Source organism: Colletotrichum chrysophilum (genome assembly GCF_026319265.1).
Source record: "Colletotrichum chrysophilum strain AFK26 chromosome Unknown scaffold_35, whole genome shotgun sequence".
Taxonomy (NCBI): domain Eukaryota; kingdom Fungi; phylum Ascomycota; class Sordariomycetes; order Glomerellales; family Glomerellaceae; genus Colletotrichum; species Colletotrichum chrysophilum.
This window is the reverse complement of record NW_026517322.1, coordinates 16,458-38,244: the sequence shown is the minus strand read 5'-3', so window position 1 is coordinate 38,244 and position 21,787 is coordinate 16,458. Positions and strand designations below refer to the sequence as shown.

At 53.2% G+C, this 21,787-nt stretch overlaps 9 protein-coding genes across 9 annotated transcripts; 3 read left to right on the top strand and 6 right to left on the bottom strand.

Annotated features, from left to right (window-relative positions):
- Positions 1-1,266: 1,266 nt before the first annotated feature.
- COL26b_005249 (uncharacterized protein) lies at positions 1,267-2,649 on the bottom strand (the record flags this gene model as incomplete). Its single annotated transcript, XM_053178102.1, has 1 exon — positions 1,267-2,649. One exon carries the CDS (start codon positions 2,647-2,649, stop codon positions 1,267-1,269), a length of 1,383 nt encoding a protein of 460 aa, XP_053037877.1.
- Positions 2,650-4,164: 1,515 nt separating this feature from the next.
- Positions 4,165-4,731, bottom strand: COL26b_005248 (uncharacterized protein; the record flags this gene model as incomplete). Its single annotated transcript, XM_053178101.1, has 1 exon — positions 4,165-4,731. One exon carries the CDS (start codon positions 4,729-4,731, stop codon positions 4,165-4,167), a length of 567 nt encoding a protein of 188 aa, XP_053037876.1.
- Positions 4,732-4,812: 81 nt separating this feature from the next.
- COL26b_005247 (uncharacterized protein) lies at positions 4,813-5,412 on the bottom strand (the record flags this gene model as incomplete). Its single annotated transcript, XM_053178100.1, has 1 exon — positions 4,813-5,412. The coding sequence occupies one exon, from the start codon at positions 5,410-5,412 to the stop codon at positions 4,813-4,815; it is 600 nt and encodes a 199-aa protein (XP_053037875.1).
- A 1,962-nt stretch (positions 5,413-7,374) lies between these two features.
- Positions 7,375-8,511, top strand: COL26b_005246 (uncharacterized protein; the record flags this gene model as incomplete). The annotated part of the gene is made up of 4 exons (XM_053178099.1): positions 7,375-7,479; positions 7,532-7,788; positions 7,842-8,194; positions 8,252-8,511. 4 exons carry the CDS (start codon positions 7,375-7,377, stop codon positions 8,509-8,511), a joined length of 975 nt encoding a protein of 324 aa, XP_053037874.1.
- A 1,173-nt stretch (positions 8,512-9,684) lies between these two features.
- COL26b_005245 (uncharacterized protein) lies at positions 9,685-11,193 on the top strand (the record flags this gene model as incomplete). The annotated part of the gene is made up of 1 exon (XM_053178098.1): positions 9,685-11,193. The coding sequence occupies one exon, from the start codon at positions 9,685-9,687 to the stop codon at positions 11,191-11,193; it is 1,509 nt and encodes a 502-aa protein (XP_053037873.1).
- A 332-nt stretch (positions 11,194-11,525) lies between these two features.
- Positions 11,526-11,974, bottom strand: COL26b_005244 (uncharacterized protein; the record flags this gene model as incomplete). Its single annotated transcript, XM_053178097.1, has 2 exons — positions 11,526-11,701; positions 11,758-11,974. 2 exons carry the CDS (start codon positions 11,972-11,974, stop codon positions 11,526-11,528), a joined length of 393 nt encoding a protein of 130 aa, XP_053037872.1.
- A 769-nt stretch (positions 11,975-12,743) lies between these two features.
- COL26b_005243 (uncharacterized protein) lies at positions 12,744-14,325 on the bottom strand (the record flags this gene model as incomplete). The annotated part of the gene is made up of 4 exons (XM_053178096.1): positions 12,744-12,911; positions 12,969-13,407; positions 13,458-13,667; positions 13,814-14,325. 4 exons carry the CDS (start codon positions 14,323-14,325, stop codon positions 12,744-12,746), a joined length of 1,329 nt encoding a protein of 442 aa, XP_053037871.1.
- Positions 14,326-16,615: 2,290 nt separating this feature from the next.
- COL26b_005242 (uncharacterized protein) lies at positions 16,616-17,683 on the top strand (the record flags this gene model as incomplete). The annotated part of the gene is made up of 1 exon (XM_053178095.1): positions 16,616-17,683. The coding sequence occupies one exon, from the start codon at positions 16,616-16,618 to the stop codon at positions 17,681-17,683; it is 1,068 nt and encodes a 355-aa protein (XP_053037870.1).
- A 279-nt stretch (positions 17,684-17,962) lies between these two features.
- Positions 17,963-19,000, bottom strand: COL26b_005241 (uncharacterized protein; the record flags this gene model as incomplete). Its single annotated transcript, XM_053178094.1, has 1 exon — positions 17,963-19,000. One exon carries the CDS (start codon positions 18,998-19,000, stop codon positions 17,963-17,965), a length of 1,038 nt encoding a protein of 345 aa, XP_053037869.1.
- Between the last annotated feature and the right edge of the window lie 2,787 nt (positions 19,001-21,787).

The following is a 21,787-nucleotide window of genomic DNA, read 5'->3' as shown; positions in this document are numbered from 1 at the left end:
CACAAGTGGATTGTTGACCCATGGTACACTACGATACTATGTTTGTATGAACTTATATTTAGCGCAGGATTACATCAACTGGCTGCGAAGGGTTCACAATCTGTGCTATGTGCTGTCTGAACAATGGCGTTTAGGTGCGTAGGAACATAGAACCCAGGCACGTGTGCGTGTATTTCCACAATCGACCCAGAACGGCAACAGAGACAGTAATAATAAGAAGAAGGACAAGATTAAAAAGGTTAGAGATTGAAATAGTGACATACCAAAGCTACAAAAACGGAATAATAGGTACCTCAAAACACCCCGCCCGGCTAGCTAGAAGTATCCGCCCTAATGGCCAAAGTCTATGTATAAAGAAGAACATGAGGACAGGTGCTACATTCTCGAATGAAACGATCCTCTCTTCTTACTGACACCCTCGGGCTAGCTCAAGTCTGTGTTGTCAGTTAAGACTTGGTTGAATACCGCCCAGGATCTGGGCAATCCATCGCCGATGCACCGCCGTCGATCATCCACCGTGGTCCTCAATCGGGGATGCCACGCAATCCGGCAAACATGGCCCGGATAAACAGCTATAAGGCGACGATAAGAGAGAAGTAAAATGCGTGAACCGGGTCCAGCGTCGCCTGTGGCTTGGGGATAAATGTTTCCGTCAGGCCGTAGGGAATCGGGGATTGATGTATCTTATGCCTGATTGTAACTTCGATAAGTATAAGAAAAACCAAAATTGTGAAGCAAATCTTGCTACAACATGTTTCCCGACAGATGAGTATGTGCATCAATGCACTGAATAAGAAAAGTAGAAACCGGAGGGGTTCATCGTCTTTTAGACGTCTCCCGAAGGGTGTTTCACAGTTTTCATGCTCCTAGAAGTAATCCGCATTACTTCTTCATTCGACGACGGAAAGGAACAAAACAAAAGCGACGACCTGTCAGACCAGCTAACCTGACCCAACCAATTGCAGTGTTATAGCGAGGATGTGTCTTTGGATGAAGGCAGGTTTTTGGCACACTCGGCGGCAATAAAACACTGACAAGGCCAAGGGATAAGTACGGATGACGTCAGCGACACTCATGGTTTGTAAGTGGAAGAAAATGTGCTATTTTTTGCGACGAAGTTCTCAGCATAACAAATTGAGTCGACACACAACAAGACAGTCGAGTATTTATTGTACAAGATATGTAGAAATGCAGCTATGTTATAACACACAAAAGAGACCCTTGATCCAAGTCTGAGGACATCAACCTCTTGTATCTCCGAAGACGCTATGATTCGGATGCCGAGGAACCTCCGACGTGGAAAGGGCCTTCGTCATCTTGTAGGATCTCACTCCACCAATCTTCATGACCTTCTTTGATGCACAAGCCATCCCAATCGGATTCCGGTAGCCCTTCATCCTTCAACTTTTCTTTGTCAAAGATGCGCGTATTTCGCTTCGTAGCATCCGATGCTGGGGCCCAGAACGAGAGATCCTTAGCACCGTTCTGCCCGGAGACCTTGAAGAGCGGTTCTAGAGACTTGGGTTGAGAGTGCAATTCCAGTAGACGCCGGAGATGCGGAAAGAACCATGTCTCTTTCCACCACCCAGAAAGCCTCTGACCCTTGAGACCATTGCGATGTGCGTTGTGATGCACAATGGCTGGGACAGAAGTGCTCCAAAAGTCGGTATACAGAGGCAGGTCTGCCCAGTCCGCTTGAGTGTCTATTCCTGCCTCGGACAAAGGCGTGCGAATCCCCAGCATATCCTCGGGCACGCCGTACACTCGAGGAGGAATGATCACTCGATCTTCAGCCGCTTTTTGAAGTGCGGTGGTATTACTCAAAATGACGTATTCGCCATCGTCCTCTTCAAAGACGGTCGGAGTGAATAGATCTTGGATGTAGTCAAGGCCGATACCGTAGTCGAAATGATCGGCTTCAATCTCAAGTTCGGCATCTTGGATGATCTTCCCGGAAGCGTGGTATCTCCGTTTGGAAGCCCGCCACATCTCTTGCTCGCCAAACATCTCAGCAAAGATGCCTTGGTCACTAAAGATGTTGATGCCTGCAGCGCGCTTCTCCTCAACCTTCTCCTGAGCACGACGAAGCAAGCGACGCATGTCTCCAACAGGACCCATGAAGCTGCCACTGTTGACGTATCGCGGGCGAACATCATGAAATTGCTCAGGATCCTCGTCGGTGTGCGGGCCATACAGATCTTCGCGCGCAGGCGACTCCGGTAGCTCATCACAGTGAGGATCGGAACCAAGGTCAGACTTGGGCCAGCACTTCTTCTGAGTAGAGATGATGATTGACTGCTTGGGGACGAATTCCGTCTTGTTGGACGAGAACCAGGGAGCCGAGATGCCCCACTCCTTGCGGATGCGCTCCTCTGCGGCGAAGTTCTGTGCCATGTACCTGCGGATGAGCAAGGAGGGTGGCAGCTGAAACCAAAGGTCGTAAGCGTCGACCACGAGGATCAGGTCATTTGGGCCAAGACGTTCGTCCTTAGGTGCCCGGTCTGATGTGATGGCATCGAGGAACTCAAGTGTGCCGTCGATCTTGCCCAAGTGAGAGCCTCCAAACCACCCAGGCGACTTGTGAAAGTCTCTTCCCCAGTTGACGATTACAGGGCTAGGATATCCAGACACAAGTGCCGACATGAGCATCTTGCAGAGGTCTGGCCCCGGCCCATCTGCTGGAACTATAACACGGAGACGTCTGGGCCCACCCTTTTGGACGGCTGGTATAGGTGCTACACCAGTGTGGTTCGACGGAGGCTGTGAGGCAGATATGTTCTCATGACTCTGTTGCGTGCGTTGTCAGCTAAGATTAAGGTTGATAGAACCGGAGCATTGACTCACAGCTGTGACCACAAGACAAGAGAATATGAAAACAGAAGCTACGAGCCCAAGCATGGCTTTTGGCGACAAACGATGAAGCCATCTCGACGACTTTCTCGTCCGAAACCCCGGAGAGGGAGGTGCCTCAAGGTCATCTGCGTAGATCTTGCTGTACACGGGCGAGCGCGGCTTTGTAGCCCAAGGAGTGAACCCTACCGCCATTCCCTTAGCAGCAGATGTTGGACAAAAGAATGATAATGAGAGGACGCCTAAGATCTGTGGAATTTCTTAGGCTTGGCATAAATCCATTGGGGAAAGAACGAAGGAGGAGCGCTGCGCAGGATTCAATCCAGGTGACTGGCGCGCGGGCGGAACCAGCTCAACTTTATTGATCCAAGAGCCGTCCCTATCGTCTTAGAGAAAGATCTGGAGCTTACGGCCACATCTCGCCATGTGTCGTCGCTTACACGAACCCGCTCCTTCGACAAGGTCATCATCGACTTGGTGGTCATGAGCGCCCAGCCGACTTATTCCCCTGCAGTTGGGCGTAAGACAGCTAAGCCGGGCGAAGACATTGCCTTTGCGATTGGGATCTCGCCTCTGATAGGGCGGTGATACTTGCCCAAGCCAAATCCTTCGTCCCGGACTGGACTTGCAAGTGACTACTAATTGACGATGGGGATGGGGCGGAAACAGTAAAGCAAAGACTTCCACCCCCTGTCTCCGGGCGCAATGGCGGATACCGGCAACGCGGAACTTGGCGGAATAGCTCGCGTGAGGACATGGGAAGATCGGTGCTAATATGAAGATCTTGGCTTTACTTGGCTGAGGTGGAATGTAACACAGCTCTGGAACAAGCGCTACCGAAATGCCCAACTGGATCTGTCGATCCAAGCTTTAGACTTCACACCTAACGTCCTAGCTTTGCTACTGTTGTTTATCTTGTTCATGATTGCTATTAGATTTTGTCTATATATCATTATGTTCACTTGCTTTTTTTGTACGGAGGTACCCCGCAATTTTCTTGGGCTGTCTGTGTAGCCCAGGCCGACTTTGCCGCAGAGGAGCGTGGCACACATCCACCGCACACCCAAATGAAGCTCACTCCAGCTTGGCTCATTTCCTATTCGACATCAGGCAGCCCTCATTTGGAACAGCTCAGTTCGACTCATCCCCTTGCGTGGAACAGCGCTAATGCTGCAGGAATGTCTCAGCGCCGAAGAGCGGCTGCCTCCCTCGCGGACGAACCTGTAAATTGCCTCCATTTTCCGAGGCAGAATAACGTTGACTCCTAAGCCCATTTGATGCCCTTCGAATATTCCTTCAATTATGTCGTTCATTTCAAGACCAATTAGCTGTCGGGTCGTTGCCAGCTTGCCCTTGCCCAAAGCCGAAGCCGTACGTCTCCGGCTGTAGCGGCTGAGACCCAAGCGGGCTGCCTGGCTTGCCTCCTTCAAAGGGAGTTCCGAGCAGGTGAGCCAGTCTTACAGTAAGACTCTGGTCTCGGTTTGGTAGATTTCCCATGAGTCCTTGCACCAGATACATCGGGTGGGTTGTTGCACCGAGTAGCGACTGTAAAGCCTGAAACAGAATCAGATAGTGCTCGGTATTCACTGCAGGGCGATGTCTTACCTGCGCGTCTTCGCTCAACGCAAACCCCGGTATCAATGAGATACCGCCACCAGTGCCGCCCACCAGATTTTGGGCACGCATGGTGTTCTGAGCATCATCCACTGCGTATTGCACTGTCCTTTGCAGCATGGCACACGCGGTCAGCACGCGCTTCAAGTCGCACCCCTCTGTCTTCTCAAATCTCTGTAGGAAGCCAGCGAATGATCTTGTGGCCCCGAGATCGCTGCGCGCGCGAGAGGAACCAGGGTTCTCCAGTACATCCGTGAGAAGAGTCATGCTTGCGCAAAGAGGATAGCACAGGATTCGCCTAAGAGATTGATGTCAGAGATTTGTCCCCCTTGAGTAACATTCGGAGTCCTACCAGAGATCTGAGTATTGCGGTGTTGAGATCGTTCTGAACAGGCCCAAGGTCGCGTGGGCAGCTGTACGGCACCGTTTCTGGGAGAACGAAAGCTGAATGTAGGGCATCTCGAAACCTGCTGGTGTTCCCAAGAGAACGGCCACAGTCTTGAACTGGCTGTGTCGCCTCGCTGCCCAGTGCACCATAAGTGTGCAGCGGTAAAAGGCCAGATGTAAGTTCAAAACGTCCGGAGCAAAGTCTTGACCGGATTTAGGGGAGTCGTAGGTTGGCTGAAGATCTGCTGGCAGACTGGACCTCCACTCTTCGAGCAGAGCATCAAGATCTATGATGGCCTTGACCACATCATCGTCGTTAAGTCGTAGTCCTTTCGCAGTGTAAAGCCGCCGTCTAATGGAGGATTCAACCATGGCGAGTTTGGCACGCAAGTTGAGAATGTCTACACCCTCTCCCAAACCTGTCGGTAATTCCGTCTCAATGTCATCATCATCCTGGATCGAGTCCAGACCGTGATTGAGACCCATTTCCTTGTCAAGAATATATGCGGCCCAGAATACTCGACTGCGTGCTTCCACATCTTGCATACACATCGACATCATGGTGCAGGGCTGCCTATGAAGTCCAATGTTCTGCGATAATCTTACCGCATCAGATGAAAGTAGAGCTGCCGTCCTTGAGCACGTCGTCCCCTGCATAAAAACAGCCATTGCCACAACGGCTTGAACCGACAGAAGATCGTCGCCTTTGACCATTAGTTCCGTGAGGACTGAGAAAGCATTCTTCAAAAATGGCCATGCCAGTTGGCATACTTCCTGGAACGCGCTATTGATCGTCTTCCACCGGGTCCCAACGGCAATGACCGCGTTCATATACGCCCAGCCTGAAGTACTGTTGAACGAATCCTCTGAATTTGGAACAGTTTCAAATCGGTTCACAAAATAGTGAAAGTTGAGAAGTGGGTAGTTGCTGATCACGTCGTCATAAAGGGGCATCAGCATCGTGATAGCCTCTTCTCGATCGAGACGTGGAGTAAAAACCTGTCTGTTGAACGTGGAGCAATACGACGCGGAGTTAACTTCCTTAATTCTGCTCGCAATGACTGCGAAGACTGGCATTTTTGGTCCCAACGGGTTCGGTGGGTCGGGAACATGTTGAGTTGCAGCTGGTTTTGGCGTAGGTTGATCGGATGAATCATTTGGGTCGGTTCCGTCAATCATCGCATGGTCCGTTGACATTTGATTGAAGGAAGTTTGCAAAGCATCTACTCGCGATGTGCCTGCTTGACTAGGCGCCGCAGTTGCGCTTGGGAAACCAGGTGGCGCGGGAGCCACCGAGACGGAGGCAGCATCAGTCTCGGATGGCGATACTCTGGTGGGCGGTGCGCCAGGCCGAGGCAATCCAGCTTGATTGAGGACTGCTTCCATCTTGGAAAGACGCTCCTCAAGAGCCTGGATGTACATTTTGCTAATAACACAGTCAGCATCTTACTCGAGGTAGGCGAATTCGAAACTCCGAAGCAACGCTGCAACGTACCTTCGGCCGGGGCCACGCCGCCTTTGCACCTGCTGATACTGGCAATCATGACTGCGATTTGTGCATGGAGTACATGATGGTTGTTTTCCATCGCACTTGATCTTCTTTGACTGGCATCTTAGACAGGCCTTATATCAGGTGGTCAGCCGATATGAACAAATAACATAAGACGCCTGCCTGTCATCACAAAGAGTGGCGCATACCTGTCCAATGCGTGCAGCCTTGTCTCGTGCCCGGCTTTCCAGGACAGATGCAGTGTCCATGACGGCCGAAAACTACTAGCGCCACTGCCTGAAGCCGTTCTCCGAGTTTCGAAAGCTGTTACGGGAACGCGTCCGATGTGCCGGATGATAGGGACCCACTTTCCCGGCCCGTCGGCGATGTGCTGAGTCCGTTGTGCTTTCGGACGCGGAAAGATGCCGGAAGCCCGCTACGCGAATTGGAAATCTCAACAAGTCGGCGGAAGCAGAACTGGACAAAATTCGAGGGCTCTCCTAACGGAGGTTAGCATTCGAGGGACGTTGAGAGGAAGTAGTTTCATGATTGGCCCGGTCACGTAAGAACCGGAAGCAATTTGGATCCGAGTCATGACCACCTTAGGTAAGTTAGCAACGGCGCCGCTGAAGGAACTTCCCGAAATCAATCTATCCCACGTGGAATGGCGCTCCTTTCCTGCCCTGTCTGCTCCGCCCGCCGGCTTGAGCATTGGCGGAAGCATTTTGTTACCGAACGCATTGCTGGCGGACTTTCACCATGTTGTTAGTTGCCAAGACAGTCGCATTGCGATAGCGCGTTCAATACTACGGATTAGGTGATGGCATTGAAGCAAAAGACTCCGCCCGACCAGCGGAATCAATTGCATTGAGTTTGAAGCTGCACCTGTGTGACTATTTAGACAACAGACCCCTCAGACGAGGCCTGAATGAACACAGTTGATTAAACACAGCAAAAAGCATCTAGAATAGCGGTCGATTCATTCTCTTTTGTGCCAATCCACAATTTCTCGAAATTCATCCCAGAACGTCAAAATGGCTGTTATCGCAGTTGCCGGTGGAACAGGAAATGTTGGACGAACTATCGTCGAGGCCATTGTTGCTGCTGGTAAACATGAAGTTAAAATCCTGGCCAGAAAGGTAAGCATGCAGAAACATCTTTGAGTGTTTCAATCTCTTTGTTGCGAATTAGATGTTGACAAAAGCCAAGGCCAACCCCGACTTGGAGAAGGAAGTCGGAGCTTCCATAATCGTTGTTGATTACGCAAATGTCGAAGCCACCACTAAAAGTCTCGAAGACAACAATGTGCATACCGTCATCTCGGCAATCAACATGATGCCTCCGCCGGGACAAGTGCCGCAGGAAATTGAGCTCATTCGTGCCGCGGATGCTTCGAAAACGACTAAGAGAATAATTTCCAGCGGCTGGGGCATTCCCCACAACGAAAGGTCTGGATTCAACCCCTCATAGTTACCAACGACAGCTGCTAACATTTAGAAAGTCAAACCAAAGAGTTGGGATCAGTCCCTAACAAACTCAAGGCTCGGGCCTTTTTGGAGAACGAGACGAAGGACCTGGAGTATGCTGTCGTTCATAACGGTTTCTTCCTCGATTACTGGGCTCCTCAAGCAGAGAAGTCGAACATGACACCGTTCACTCTTTTTATCGATATTCCCAATGACTCTGCAGCCATTCCCGGATCAGGAAATGTTCCTTCGGCGTTCACTCACACGAGAGACGTCGCCAAATTTGTGGCGGCTGCTCTGGACTTGAAGAAGTGGGACAACGATCTTTATATCGTAGGAGACAAGGTAACTTGGAATGAGTTCCTGAAGCTTGCTGAAGACGCCAAGGGTAAGTGTTTCAATCGTAAAGGATTGCTGCAGAGTTCACTGACAGATCAAAACACAGGCACAAAGTTCAACGTCGCTTACGACAGTGCCGAAAAGCTCAAGGCTGGCCAGACGACAGAGCTTCCTGGACAGATCCCAGCTTACCCCTTCTTTCCCAAGGAGGCGTATCAGGCGCTCGCTGGAACATTCGGATGGTGGTTTGAGAATGGCACCTTTGATATTCCCCCGTCCGGAAAGAAGACTCTGAATGAGCTCTTCCCAGAGATCAAGGCATGGAAGGTGAAGGAGATCCTTGACAAAGCCTGGAAGAAGGCCTGAGTAGAAACGACGAGAAGGGAGCGTTCTTAGTATTGGACATCGATTGGTCCACAGAACAAATTCTATGATTATCAGCCGGGATATGAGTAAAACATTCTCATGCAGATCCATGTTTATTCAGAAGCTCGCCCCCGTGAACTGGCGTGACAGAATTATGAACATTTCACGGAGTCAACTGCTACATCAACTCTCCTCGTACAGATCAATAGCTGACCTGCCATGCCTGAAACCCTGCCGCTGCAATCATCACGCAGATATTGATCTCTACGGGTTCGAACTCTACCTTCCGTGACACTGGGAAACAGTGCGTATATTCAAGCGATCGAGTTGCGCGTCCTTTTGAGTACTCTGACTCGCTGGCGACGTAACTCGCTTGCCTATTTAGGTTGTATTGCAGAAGCGAGTCTCCCCAGCCACTCACAGGCTCCGCGAAACATCCGCGAACGAGCCTACGCGGCGCATTGTGTAAAAGAATGGCCGTGATAGGCCTTGCAAACACCCTGAAAACTCTATTCAAATTGGTTCAAGACTTTGGAAGCAAAGCACTCGGGGTTTGGTAAGAATATGGAAATTCGTGGGGTCGCTGTCGCGCTATGTGAGCTAGGTGCAAGGTAGTTCCAATGGCATTTAAGCTTTCTTCGTGGGCACACACGTCTCTGGCGATAACAAACGCAGCCACACTGAAGACGCCTTCTGAGAGGCAAGGAGCCTCGCAGTGATACTCCTCGGTGTCTGTTTGTCAGAATACGATCAGACATCGTCGCTGTGGCCTGCACAATACTACCTCCAACCCGACGCTTTGGAAAGTTCTGTCAGTTTCCGCTACAAGCTTTCCTGACAGCCTGCGAATCCATGGATCCGTCCAAAGATTGCAGTCTGGACGATGGATTGGCGGGGGTACCCCGTGCGGGGTGGGAAACTAACGAGCATCTCCCTGCAAGAGGGGACCTTGCAATCTCGGAAAATGCACTCTACGAGAATCAACATCTGATACGTTCTAGCTGCTTTCTGTCTGGCTCTGACCCCGGTAATAGTCGCCTCAAAGATGGAGGAGGCCAGACTTCATAAAGCCCAAAAACCCCCTCTGCATTTGTATAGAGGAGAGAGGAAAGAGAAACATTTTCAAATTCCCTCGTTTGCTCGCCAAACATCCTATCAACTAGTTTCAACAAGATGCTTGAGACTTTGATCATCTCGCCGAGCTTTGGCTCGTTATATGCTTTGCTGGCATGCCTCGCCTTTTTCATCTTGCTGGAAGCTGGCAAGATGGTGTACTCTTCCAAGTTTCACGCCCTTAAGAAAGTTCCAGGCCCCTGGTTTCCTGCAGCAAGCTCTCTCTGGATTCGTTGGCAACGATGGCACGGCAAGCTTTCATTCACCGCCGACGACCTCCTCAGGCAGTATGGTCCTGTGGTGCGCATCAGCCCCAACATGGTCCTCGTCAATGATTCTCCATCTCTTCAAGCCGTCTTCGCCAGACAAGATCTCGACACTGCCCCCCGCGCCATCCGAGCTCTGCGTATTGGAGGCCATGAGTGGACAGTCACGTACCCTCAGAACAACATCGCACGCGAACGTCGTCGGCCCGTCATGGTCGCTACTACAACCAAGGCAATGAAGTATTGGCATCCTATCTTTGAGGATAATGTCAACAGGATGGTCCGCAATCTGGGTACGTCGAAAGGCGAAAAGTCCGAGGACATTGTATATCATCTCCGTGTTGCGACTCTGCTCAACTCCCAGGTTGTCATGGCCGGTTCCCAAGCAAAGATCGACCCAGGCGACTTCCCTCATATTGTCGGAGAATACAACTTTCTCGTCGTCTGGCGCTTGTGTCTGCCGAATTGGCTTTTCGAATGGCTGAAGTTCACTCCTATTGCTCTTCCAAAGTTTCGCGTCGAGTCAAGCGACAGGCTGTTCGAACTGGGCTCGCAAATTTGCAAGGAAGCCGAAAAGGTTGATCCTGTCGATCGCGACGAAGTTCCGACTGTGTATCAGCTTCTCATGGAGAAGCAGGAGAAGGGAATCAACTGGTCTCACGACGAGATAAGTGCCGAGATGGCAGGCCAGATCCTCGCTGCTACCGAGACCACCTCGTCCGCTCTGGCATTCATCTTCTACGAGCTTGCAAAGAACACCAGCCTTCAAGAAAGCGTAGTCGAGGAGATCAACACCCAGCACAACAATGACAACCTTGACAGCCTCAAGCTTCTCGGGGCCTGCGTTACCGAGGGCCTCCGCTTCCGACCTCCTGTAGCCCTGACCGGAAGCCGAGTTGTTCCCAAGGGAGGTATCGATATCCTCGGCTACTACATCCCTGAGGGTACAGTTGTTACCACCCAGTCCCTGTCAATGAGCCGACAGAGACCTGACTTATTCCCTAATTACGACGTCTTTGACCCGACACGCTGGCTGGAGGAAGAGGACCTCACCGAGCGACGACGACTTACGGCACCTTTTGGCGTGGGCGCTCGACGCTGTCCGGGTGGGAACATGGCTATCTACCAGATGCGTCTGATTCTCGCAGCGGTCTTGCGAGAGTACAGGATCACAGTTGCACCTGAGACAACCCCGGAGTCAATGACACCTTTCGAAGCAAACGGGTTCCGATCGCGGTATGATGAATGCTTTCTCATCTTCACCCCTCGGAACTCTCACGTCATCAACACATGGGTGGGCTGAGCTATTCTGAAGTCCTCAACAATACCGAACTCTGTATTTGCATGCAACTTTGCGAGTTTCAGCCTCCGAAATGATAGCTTAATTTGGCTCCGTGACAGAAAACCATTCAGATTTACCAGATTCGTCTACCTTCGCACCGTTGAATGATAATATCCGGTAGTGATCTCACGACACTTGAAGAGACAGGTCCACAGACAACAGATTTGTCTGCATCCTTGCTCTCTGCCACAAGCGTTACAAGAATCTCTCTTCGCAAGATTGGTCGCCTTTCGTCGTTCCCATGCTTCGTTATTCGTCATGGCTCTTCATTAAGATCTTGAATCAATTGCCCTTTACTCGTCAATGACTTCCGGCTTGTGGCAGACAACCTCAACGTTATTTCCTGCGGGATCGATCACGAAAGCGCCGTAGTAGTTCGGGTGGTATTGAGGACGAAGACCGGGAGCACCATTATCTTTGCCGCCAGCTTCAAGCGCAGCCTTGTGAAATTCGTCGATAACTTTGCGGTCTGTATCCATCGAAGATTAGTCGCATAGTCTACACACTACGGAGTGGAAAACTTACTCTCTGCCTTGAAGCCGATGTGAAGAGGGATATTGGCCTTTTCGGCCTTGTGCGACGCAATCCAGAAGTCGGGAGAATGAATGCCGAGACCGCAGGCGTACTCATTGGGCTCGACGAACTTCTTGAAGCCAATTGGCTCAAGAGCGGTAAGGTACCATTGCACAGTCTCCTTGTAGATGCTGGCGGGGACGTACAGGCCGACGTGGTCGATGGACATGTTTGCGGTTCTTATCGTCAAAGATGGACAGAAAGGCTCAGGAGATTAAGCAATCGATTGTGGATGATGGAAGGGTCGTGATAGTCGAGCAGTTGAATTGTTGATATTTGTGTCGGACGGTAGGGAGACCGGCGGGGTAATATGTACCCCAATGGCGTCAAAGGCGTTCAGCTAGGGAGAGATCGCGTCGGATATGGCAATCTCCGTGTCGAGTTGAGTGAGAGCGCGCGAATGCACCGCGTCGGCACGTGCAGATCGAGAGGATCAGGCCGGCGTGAGTCAGACATGCACCAATGGACCAAGCTGAATTGCATTCAAAAGGCCATCCATTGAACAGGGACATCTTCCGCAGCTATCGGCGGGGGTCCGGGGCTGATCGGGGAGCTGCAGCGCTAGGTGGGGCCGTCCAGGCAGCAGCGGCGCGGAGGATGCAATGCGACGGTGGATCGAGTGGGGGGTAGGGCTGCAGTGAGACGGAAACTTGGGAAAGCCGATCAAAGTTGAATCATTTTCACAGCTTGACGCCCAGCATAGGTAGGAGTTTGTGAATTGAGATGGGGGGAACTTTAGTCAGTCTTCATTGGCGTCAGTTACACCGACGCAACTTCCCTTGATCTACAGACCGTCGGCCGGTCTTCGGTCTCCAGACTCACAGTTCCACCGCCCTGGAGGCCATATTCTATCTTATCATACATGTCTTTCACTTTTACCAGTCCCTCATGGATACATTGCAAGAGCGAGGGGGATTCTGTCGACTCATCTCAGTCCATTACAACTTGGCCAAGATCTTTCTGTTCATCCGGAAGCGCACCATGGCAATCAGCCCGGCCGATGCAAGCGATAATGATCCGGCATAGAACATGGCAGGACGGTAGGCTTGTAGTCCATTGTCCTCACCTCCATACGCCTCGAGTAGATAACCAGCAATGGGCGCACCCTGTCCGACTGGGTAAGCTGAGGCAAAACTTCATTTGCGGAATGTGAAGAAACTCACCATGAGATAACCGCCGGCCCAACCGGTCACGATCATGCTCATCGCGACCGATACTCGGGCGGATCCGAACACATTACCAACGACGGTGGGCATGGTCGAGAAGAAGCCACCGTTGGAGATGCCGTTGACAATGACGAACAAAATCATGGGCGCCAATGTCGTTGAAACCGGCCAGATGGCGAGGACGCTAACGGCCGACAAGAACAGTGAGGCAAACAACACGTTAAGGGCGCCGAAGTGGTCGCAAAGAACGCCACAACAGATGCGGCCTATGGCCGAGGAGAAGTTGAAGCCTGCAACGAGGCCTGCTCCTGTTGAGGATGAGAGGCCGATGGATTTCGAGTAGAGTGGCAGAAAGAATGGTGGCACGAAGAGAGGGAATGTGCCCACAGCTCCGGCAAGGAAGATGACCAGAAAGGTGAAGGACTTGAAGAGGCGCCTTAGGAACCGTATTAGTAAGAGCATTTAGAATGACTTTTGTAAACCTACCACTCAACGAATCCGGAGCTCCTGATTGGAACCCGCTCCTTGATGATCCATGCAGCTGGAAGACCGGTAGCCAAGGTGACGAGAGCAAGAACACGGTATGCCCAGGCCGGACCGAGGTGATTGAGGAGTGCATCCAAGGCGAAGCTGTTCACAGCACCGCCGAGGCCGCCACCGGCGAAGACGATGCCATTTGCCAGGCCACGCTTTCGGCTGAAGTATTGCGCGGGGATTGTAGAGACAATCTATTGATGTCAGATTTGGTTGATAACCAACCTGGGTACCACTCACCGAAAAACACAAGCTGGGAGACGAGTCAGTATTACCGATGGTCTGGTTGGGACCGGAAGCAGCCTTACCTCATACCTAATCCCATCATAAAGCCACTGGTAGCAAAGAGCGCCCCGACGTTCTTGACAGCAAAGCTGCTGAGAATCTCACTCAGCCCAATCAGTGCGATTCCCAGCAAACCCACCCTTCGAGGGCCGAAGCGACGCATGACGCGCGAGTTGATGATGGCCATTGCCGAGATAAGGGCTGCTGCCAACGACCCGACGAAAGAGAGCACGGCGGGCGTGGCGAGGCCATCGTCGACGAGAGCGCTTTGGATGACACCCCAGGAATACGATGTACCAATGATCCACCACGCAATGACGAAGCAGCCCGTCACCACGACCCAGCCGTAGCCGCCTTCCGGCACAGAGGAATCCGCAAGACGCGAGGCTTGAAGAACCGGATCATTGCTGCTATCATCGTCCGTTTGAGAGACACTTGCACCGGGTGATTTTTGGTTGATTTGGGGTGGGATAGGCGTCAGTTCGATGCCGGACGTTGACGCGGAGGCTGTTGCGGTCGCTGTGGTTGTCGACATGGCTCGTTCGTCTTCTGAAAACTAATGCTGACGCTTCACTCGTGACGACGCAAAGTCAGGATTGATTGAACGTTGGAAGACAATTGTTTTTGATAAAACGTCATCAGGGGCAGTGAGTCGTCGCCGAGGGAAACCAGTATGGCCCCACCGACGCCCAGCGCGCCCTTCTGCTGACAAGCTCCGCTAAACTTTATAGTAGCTCCCGGCTCGGCGGAGGCGCCGGACGCTTCGCCGTGCGCCGCCCGGCTCCGAAGATGTCTTCTTCGGCGGGTCCTGGGACGGGAGCCAGCGAGGCCGGAAATATGACGTTCCGCCAAGAAGTGGACGAAAAGCTCATCATTCGTCGCCAGCCAGCAAAGACCAGCGCGAATATTTTGGTGGGGTTCTTCAGCTTCGCTGGCGGTTAAAGTTAAACGATGTTACATCGGTGCATGTACGGATCCCGTTGGACACGCACAGCGGGCGGCGGGCGGACTCTGAGACCCTTGTTTTCGGCGCGTCGCGGCGTCGGAAGCTGAGGCGACTGCAACTGAGCCCGCGGAGCGCGAGCGCCCCAGAAGGGTTGATTACTACAGTTGTGGCTCAGCGAAAAGTATTGTTCGTGTTGGTTCATGTGGGATGGATTGAATCCTCTGGAATTCAGTTGGTGGAGTTGGAACATGGTAGCTAAATACGCGGGTACTTGTCTAGCAATGATGGGAAGGTGGGCCATTCGGCAAGCACTCCCGAAAGCTGGCGCGATATGCGCTCCATTTGGTTGAGAAAGACGCCGTGCCGTGTCCACGTTTCGCAATGGAAGGTAGCAGATGTCATGACGAGGAACACGACAAGAATGTGATTATCAGAGATGGCTGCTTGAGAGGTGCTGTGCTTGCAAGAGTCATTCGCGACATGTACCGATAGCATGAAGCCATGACACATAGTCTGGAGTGATCTCGATTCCCCGTGCCCGTCGTCATCAGAAGAGGGGCATTTAGTGTTGTTCTAGAGGGACTGGAGCTGCCGCGCGTGCCGTGCACATCCAATGAATAAGCTTATCCCCCGCCGTTGGAGGCAAGGTTGTGACTGGTAAGAGTGTGTCTCCAGCTCGCGTCTGGATCACACACAGGGAGAAGCATCAATTTGAAGTTGATATCCGTATTAAAGAAAAGCTGAGAAAAGCTCTTTCTCGGTAGCGCAATGCTTCCTGTGCTAGTATTGCGTAGTACGCGGGGTAGAATCCTCTCCCGCCCCTCCAACATGAGATGACAGAAGTTTATTTTGCAGGTAGGTAAAGGGACAGACAGCATGAGGGCTTCCTGATTGTGATATTTTTTTTTCTGGCGACGGGGTTGATTTGAAGCAAGCTTTCTGATGAGGTTAGCTGTGTCATTTTGTGTGTGAGAAAGTGATTGAAATTGAGGCCCCCTCCACCCCCCTTTGATGGGATGGCCGCAGGTCGGGTCTTGGCAAAAGAAGAGGCCGCCTGCGAGGGATGCCGAGACCGAAGGAAGGTGCGTTGGTTGGTGCAGCAGTACTTCCAAAGCATTTGAAAGAAGGCCCATCGTTACTGCCTGCTGCTAGTAGGTGAGGTAAATGACATTTATGAGAGAGAAAGAGCAATGGAAGTCGTGATGCATCTTTGGGTAGGTGGTAGGTACAGATGGGAGTACCTTCCCACACGACCTAATGGTTGAGGCTACATATTACGAGGAAGGCACAAAGGGTGGAAGGGAGGCATTGGGGAGGAAGGTATCCATCCATACCTACAGAAGGTATTGTGTGACGTACTCCTTCCCCATTCGCAACTGGACTGTGACTGCAGTGTGCTTGAATGCGAGACCAGACTGCGCCAAGAGCTGAAGGGCAGGAAGGAGGCATCGCTGCACTTTCGCGGAAGTTCCTGCCGGTTGTTCTTGGCAACAGCCCAAAAAGCGTGTTAGTCAGCCAGAGTCGTCGTAATGCTTTCCCAAATTTTTCTCCAGGGTGGAACCCTTCCAAGCCCGCTCCCTGCCCAGGCTTCCCGTCCGCCTCCCCCCCTTCCAAGCCCCGACCCCGACGAGGTCCCTCTCAAGAAAGACCAAGACCCAAGAAATCCCCCAAGCCCCAAGACACGACGTCGACACCCCTTCTGCTGCTGCTTCCCCGGACCAGACCAGACCAGATCAGTCCGGGTCTCTTCGAGGTTATTTTATTTGTTATTTCCTACCTTGCCCGATTCCGACGTTACTTACACCTGTACCTAGACAAGACAGAGAGAGAGAGTCAGTCAGTCGCATTCTATTTAAACTTCGACGCGGATCGCAAAAAAATGGCCGACGCGACTGAGGCCGAATCCAGGGTCCTTATCCTCGACGGAGGGCTCGGCACATCACTCGAGGACAAGTACGGCCTCAAGTTTAACTCGGCCACCACCCCTCTCTGGTCTACTCATCTGCTTGTCGACGGCCAGGATACGCTGCTTGCTTGTCAGAAGGACTTTGGCGATGTCCCCGTAGACATCATCCTCACTGCCACCTACCAGCTGTCCATCCATGGTTTCGCCAATACACGCACCCCCGAGCATCCCAATGGCATTGACCGAGCCACCATTGGCAACTTTATCAAGGACGCTGTCCGCATCGCCCATGATGCGGGACGCGCAAACGGCGCCAAGACCGCTCTCAGTATTGGTCCCTACGGCGCATGTATGATTCCTGGCCAAGAGTACAGCGGCGCCTATGACGAGGATCACGACTCACTTGAGAAGTTGCGCGACTGGCATCTTGAGCGCCTGCACCTCTTCAACAACGCTGGCGCTTTCGCATCGCCGGTCGGCTACGTTGCCATTGAGACCATTCCCCGCGCCGACGAGATCAAGGCCATCAGGCAAGCTCTGGACAAGACCGGTGTCCTGGCCACCGACTCTGCCCTCCCGTTCTGGATCGCATCGCTGTTCCCCGGTGATGATGAGCGCCTGCCCGACGGATCATCCATCAAGGAGGCTGTGGCAGCCATGCTCAGCCCCGAGATCGCCGCATGTCGCCCGTGGGGTATTGGCATCAACTGCACCAAGGTCTGGAAGCTGGAGTCTCTCGTCAAGAGCTATGAGTCGGCTGTTCAGGAGCTCATCACTGACGGCATCGTCGCCGAGGCACCGGCCCTGATTCTCTACCCGGATGGCACCAACGGGGAGGTCTACAACACCACCACTCAGAAATGGGAACTCCCAGAGGGATCGAATCACCCCAAGACATCATGGGAAGCACAGCTCACAGAGGTCGTCGCAAATGCTCAATCTCGTGGTATTTGGAAGCAAATTGTTGTAGGCGGGTGCTGCAAAGCAAGCCACGCTGATATCGCCAGGCTCCGGGCCACGGTGGAAGGCCTATCTCGGTAATATAGGAAGAGCATCATTACCCCGGTCCCGCAGTCCCGGCTTTCAGTCCCCGGCGCCGTATCCGTACCGAACCCCTCCCGCTCCGAGACCGTCCGCATATCCGACCTCGTTGGTCCCCATGTACCATGCACCAAAGGAAAACCATCCCAAGAAAGGACCCTTTTATCCGGTGGTATCGCCGCCCAATGCAATGGAGGGAGGATGTCATCTCCCTCCGAGGCCAGTACGGCCAAAGCAAAAATTCATCAAGTCATTATTGCCCCAACTTTCTTCTCTCCATCACGCTTTCTTCCAACCTTGTCTTATCGCAGTTGCGTGGGCCTTCCATTCGTCGAAGCGTCTCTGTCTCTTTTGTTGTTCCTTTTCATTCCACGCCGTGATGGGCTGGATTGGTAACCTGGCAAGCATCTCGTCCATATCGAAGTCTCGGCGCAGCTCGCCGTTGACGCGGATCTGGATGCTGCCGATGCCCTCGTACAGGGCGGCGCCGTACTCGCCCCAGTCACGATACATGGAGAGAAGGCCGCCAATCTGGCTGCACATGAAGAAAGCCAGCTTCTCAGCCGGAATGAGGTGTTCTTTGCCCTCGGGCGGGCGGGGCCAAGTGATCCCGCGCCTCTCGCGCTTCTCTGCGTCCATGACCATATGAGTGAAGCCCTCAAACAGGTCGATGGCGCGACGTGTGCCTCCCGGTACGAGGCGATCATGCTTCTCGTTGGCGGGTGGGGCGACGACGTCTATCACGAGCTTCTTGATGGTGAAGTTTGACGGGTCGGCGACGACACTGCTAAAGGCGGTCGGACCGTATCGCAGGTAGCCAGACAGCATGGCGTAAAAATTCCAGACGATAAAGGGCGGGCCGCCGTCGCCGCCGCGGAACTGCTCTTCGTTCTTCCAGTCGGGGTCGACATCCTTTGGCGGATCGAAAATGCGGAACTGAACGTTTACGCTGTCGGCATGGCGGGTCGTTCTTGGCACGGCAAGCCAAGTCGGCCACAAGCCACATTCCTTGACATACATGACGTCCAAACGGTAATGGGTTCCTTTTGACGCAAGCAGGGACTTGGCTTCATCGTGCAATTGTTGATTAACGAGGAGGATAGCGGTGTTGGGCGTGCCGGCGGGTGGTGTGCGTTGCTGCTGCTTCTCTACCCAAATGTCGTGGCCATCAAAAAAACCTTTACCCTTGTACTCGCGCCTTTTCCGGCCCTGGCTGACGGAGGGGTTTTGCGGAGGCTCGCGGTCGGGCAGGAATATGACCTGGTCGAGAATCAAGTCCCGAATTTCCCTCGGAATACTCAGCAAACCGATGGCCATTGTGCGGGAGGAATTGGGTTTCGTTGCGTTGCTGATTGCCTGCTCTTTTGGTGGTAGGTGGTGAGAGTGCACGCAAACTCTAGTCGACGGACACCGGCGGGAGGTGAGAGAGAGTGTCGCACAGAGAGGGGGGCCCCGACCCCAAAAACCCAAACGACGGGCGAACGACGGACACGACTGCGACCCAAGAAACCCGTGGACCTCTGGGCAGCAGCAGCACCACCACCAAGCAGCGTGCGTGCGGAGGGCGAAAATTTACTCCGAGGGGCAGGAAGAGGAGGAGGAGGGCGGCGGCGGCGAGGAGAAGCGGTGCAGCGACTGGATCTTGGGACCTTGGACTGGACTGACTACTGGCCGGACTGGGACTGGGAAGCACCACAGAAACGACGCAGGACAGACGCAGTAGACTGACTGGTGCAGCTGCTTGCTGTAGGGGTCTTGGGTCGATTGAGGCGCAGCAGCAGTAGTAGCGGAGTCGGCCCTTTGGGGAACGACGTCATTCAGTTGGAGACCGGCGCTCGAGTCGAGCCAAGACGACGGCAGCAACGAAACAACGAAAACGAAACGAACAAACGGTGATGGAAAATTCTAGCGGGAAAAAGATTGAGAGGAGTGAACCAAGTTCGGTATCAGGTCAGGACAGACTGACGGGGGGGAAGCGTATGAGAAGTGGATGGGAAACCGGTCGGTGCACGAAGACGAGACTTCGACTGATGCTGCAGTTGCCGCTTCTTCCTCTGGGGGATCGGATAAACAAGCGCCCTCCATATGCAAGTGCAATGCGCCACTTGAGGCAGGGGAGGAAAAAAAAGAGGAGGGGATTTTGAGTTTTTGTGTGCTTTTCTCGTCAACCAAACTGGGCGCTGGACGGGATGCAACAAGATGGGATGACCGGATGTTGGTGCCGTAACAGCAGGTAAGAAGCAAAGCAGGCGAAAGAGCGAGAGGCGAAAGAGACGACGAAAAGACGAAGGACGGATTGGCGTGTGTGGCATTGGGATGAGATGGGATGCACCGACTCAAGTCTTGTGCTGTTCTCAGTCCGGCCTGGTCTTGTTCGAATTTCTTTGCTGGCAAACCCAGCTCTGGCTGATCTGGAACTGACTGCATAGGCCACGGCGATGGCGATGGATGCCATGCCCAATTGCCCATGCGGGAGAAAAAAAAGAGCGACGAAAAAGCACTGACCGACGGCCAGAATTAGAGATGTGTGGCCCCGTGGCGCGGAGCCATCTTGTCGGCAGACCCCGACCTACGGTGCCCGGCACCTTTGAAAAGTCATCAAAGGAAATGGGGGACCGACTGACTGACTTTTTGCCTTAGTAATGATCAGCTAGCGACTACGTACTGACGACCAGGACTGACTGTACGAATACTGTATTTGTCTTGCAGAGTAGCAGAGTGACCGAGTGAGTGTGTGAGGGATTGAGTGACGGTGTGCGTGGCCCGCGGCGTGTGTGCGGGCGTACGCCGGTGTTGAATTGGGAAGAGGAGCAGCACCAACGCCCCTCATAGACGTATTCGTACATTTTCCCGCTCTGCTTTCTGCAGCTCGTTCCTGACAGACGTGACAGCACCTTCTCCTCGCGGGTCTGGAAGCTCCAGTTCTGCACATTGATGTTGGCTGGCTGATGCTGCGCCAGCATTGGCAGACTAGGTACGCAAACTACACACGACAGCGGACGCGCAGCCCAGGACGTGTGTTTGGGGTAAGGTGAGGTAAGGTACCTAAGAAAGGGAGAGTCAGAATCAGAGTCAGCAGCAACGCATTGCGCTGCTGCTCTTCCATTGCAGCGCATAGCAGTGCCAATACCGCCCAGCTAGCTACCTGGGCCTGTGCCTGTCTGCGCGGGTATGGCATGTATCGGGACGGGCAGCTTCTGTCCACGTCCGTCTAGGGCCCTAGGCAGGGTGTCAGCAGGGAATTAGGCGACTGGCCGGCTGGGCGGGAGGGGAGCATTCATCCTCTCGGGTCCGTCCCCTCTCTGCACTGCACGCGAGCATTGGTCCCTCGTCTGCCATCTCCCTCCTCCTCTCCTGCTCGTCAATCAATCTCATCGTGTATAGAGAACTTTGTAGATGGGGTCAGGGAAAAAAAACCCTACCTACCCCTACCCACGTCCAGGTCCATCCGGCAGCTTCCTCCCTCCTCCCCCTTCGTCGCAAGAGGTGTTGTCGGTCTGGGCATGCGGGACTTTAGGGTGCAGTGCAGGACCCTCCCCGAGGCCTGAAGCTGTTGCTGCCGTTGGGGGAACAAGGGCAATCGTGGAGTAGGCTAGCGAACGAACAGGAACCGGGGTGCGAGCCCAGGAGGCCGCCTACCACCCAGTGACCGCGTGATGAGATCGGCACTAGTTTTTCTGGGCGGAACGTCGTTCAACTTCAAACGACGCTTGCTTGCGAGTGGGAGAGAGTGGGAGTGGGAAAGTGCGTGTGTGCAGAAAAAGGCTCACACATTGTCATGAAGGAGGCACTGCAGAAGAGAGACTGGGACGTTCAATTGCCGGCTGTGGTTGCTGCTGGCGCCCTGCCCTGGGCGGGGAGACGACCGGGTGGTATGCGTCAGGGCTGTATGTCCGACAGGCAAGGTGGGTTCGTTCGTTCGTTCGTTCCCCCGGCCGAGAGACTGGCTGGCGGAGGTGATTTGGATTGATTGGAGCTGATGCAGCACTTTGCACTTCCACTTGCATGCGCTGCTGCTCTTTCCATTGAAATGGCCTAGGTTGAGGCAATAGAATCCAGCTTGAAGATGAGGGGAATTGTGGCAGTGAGAGTACGTATAAGTGG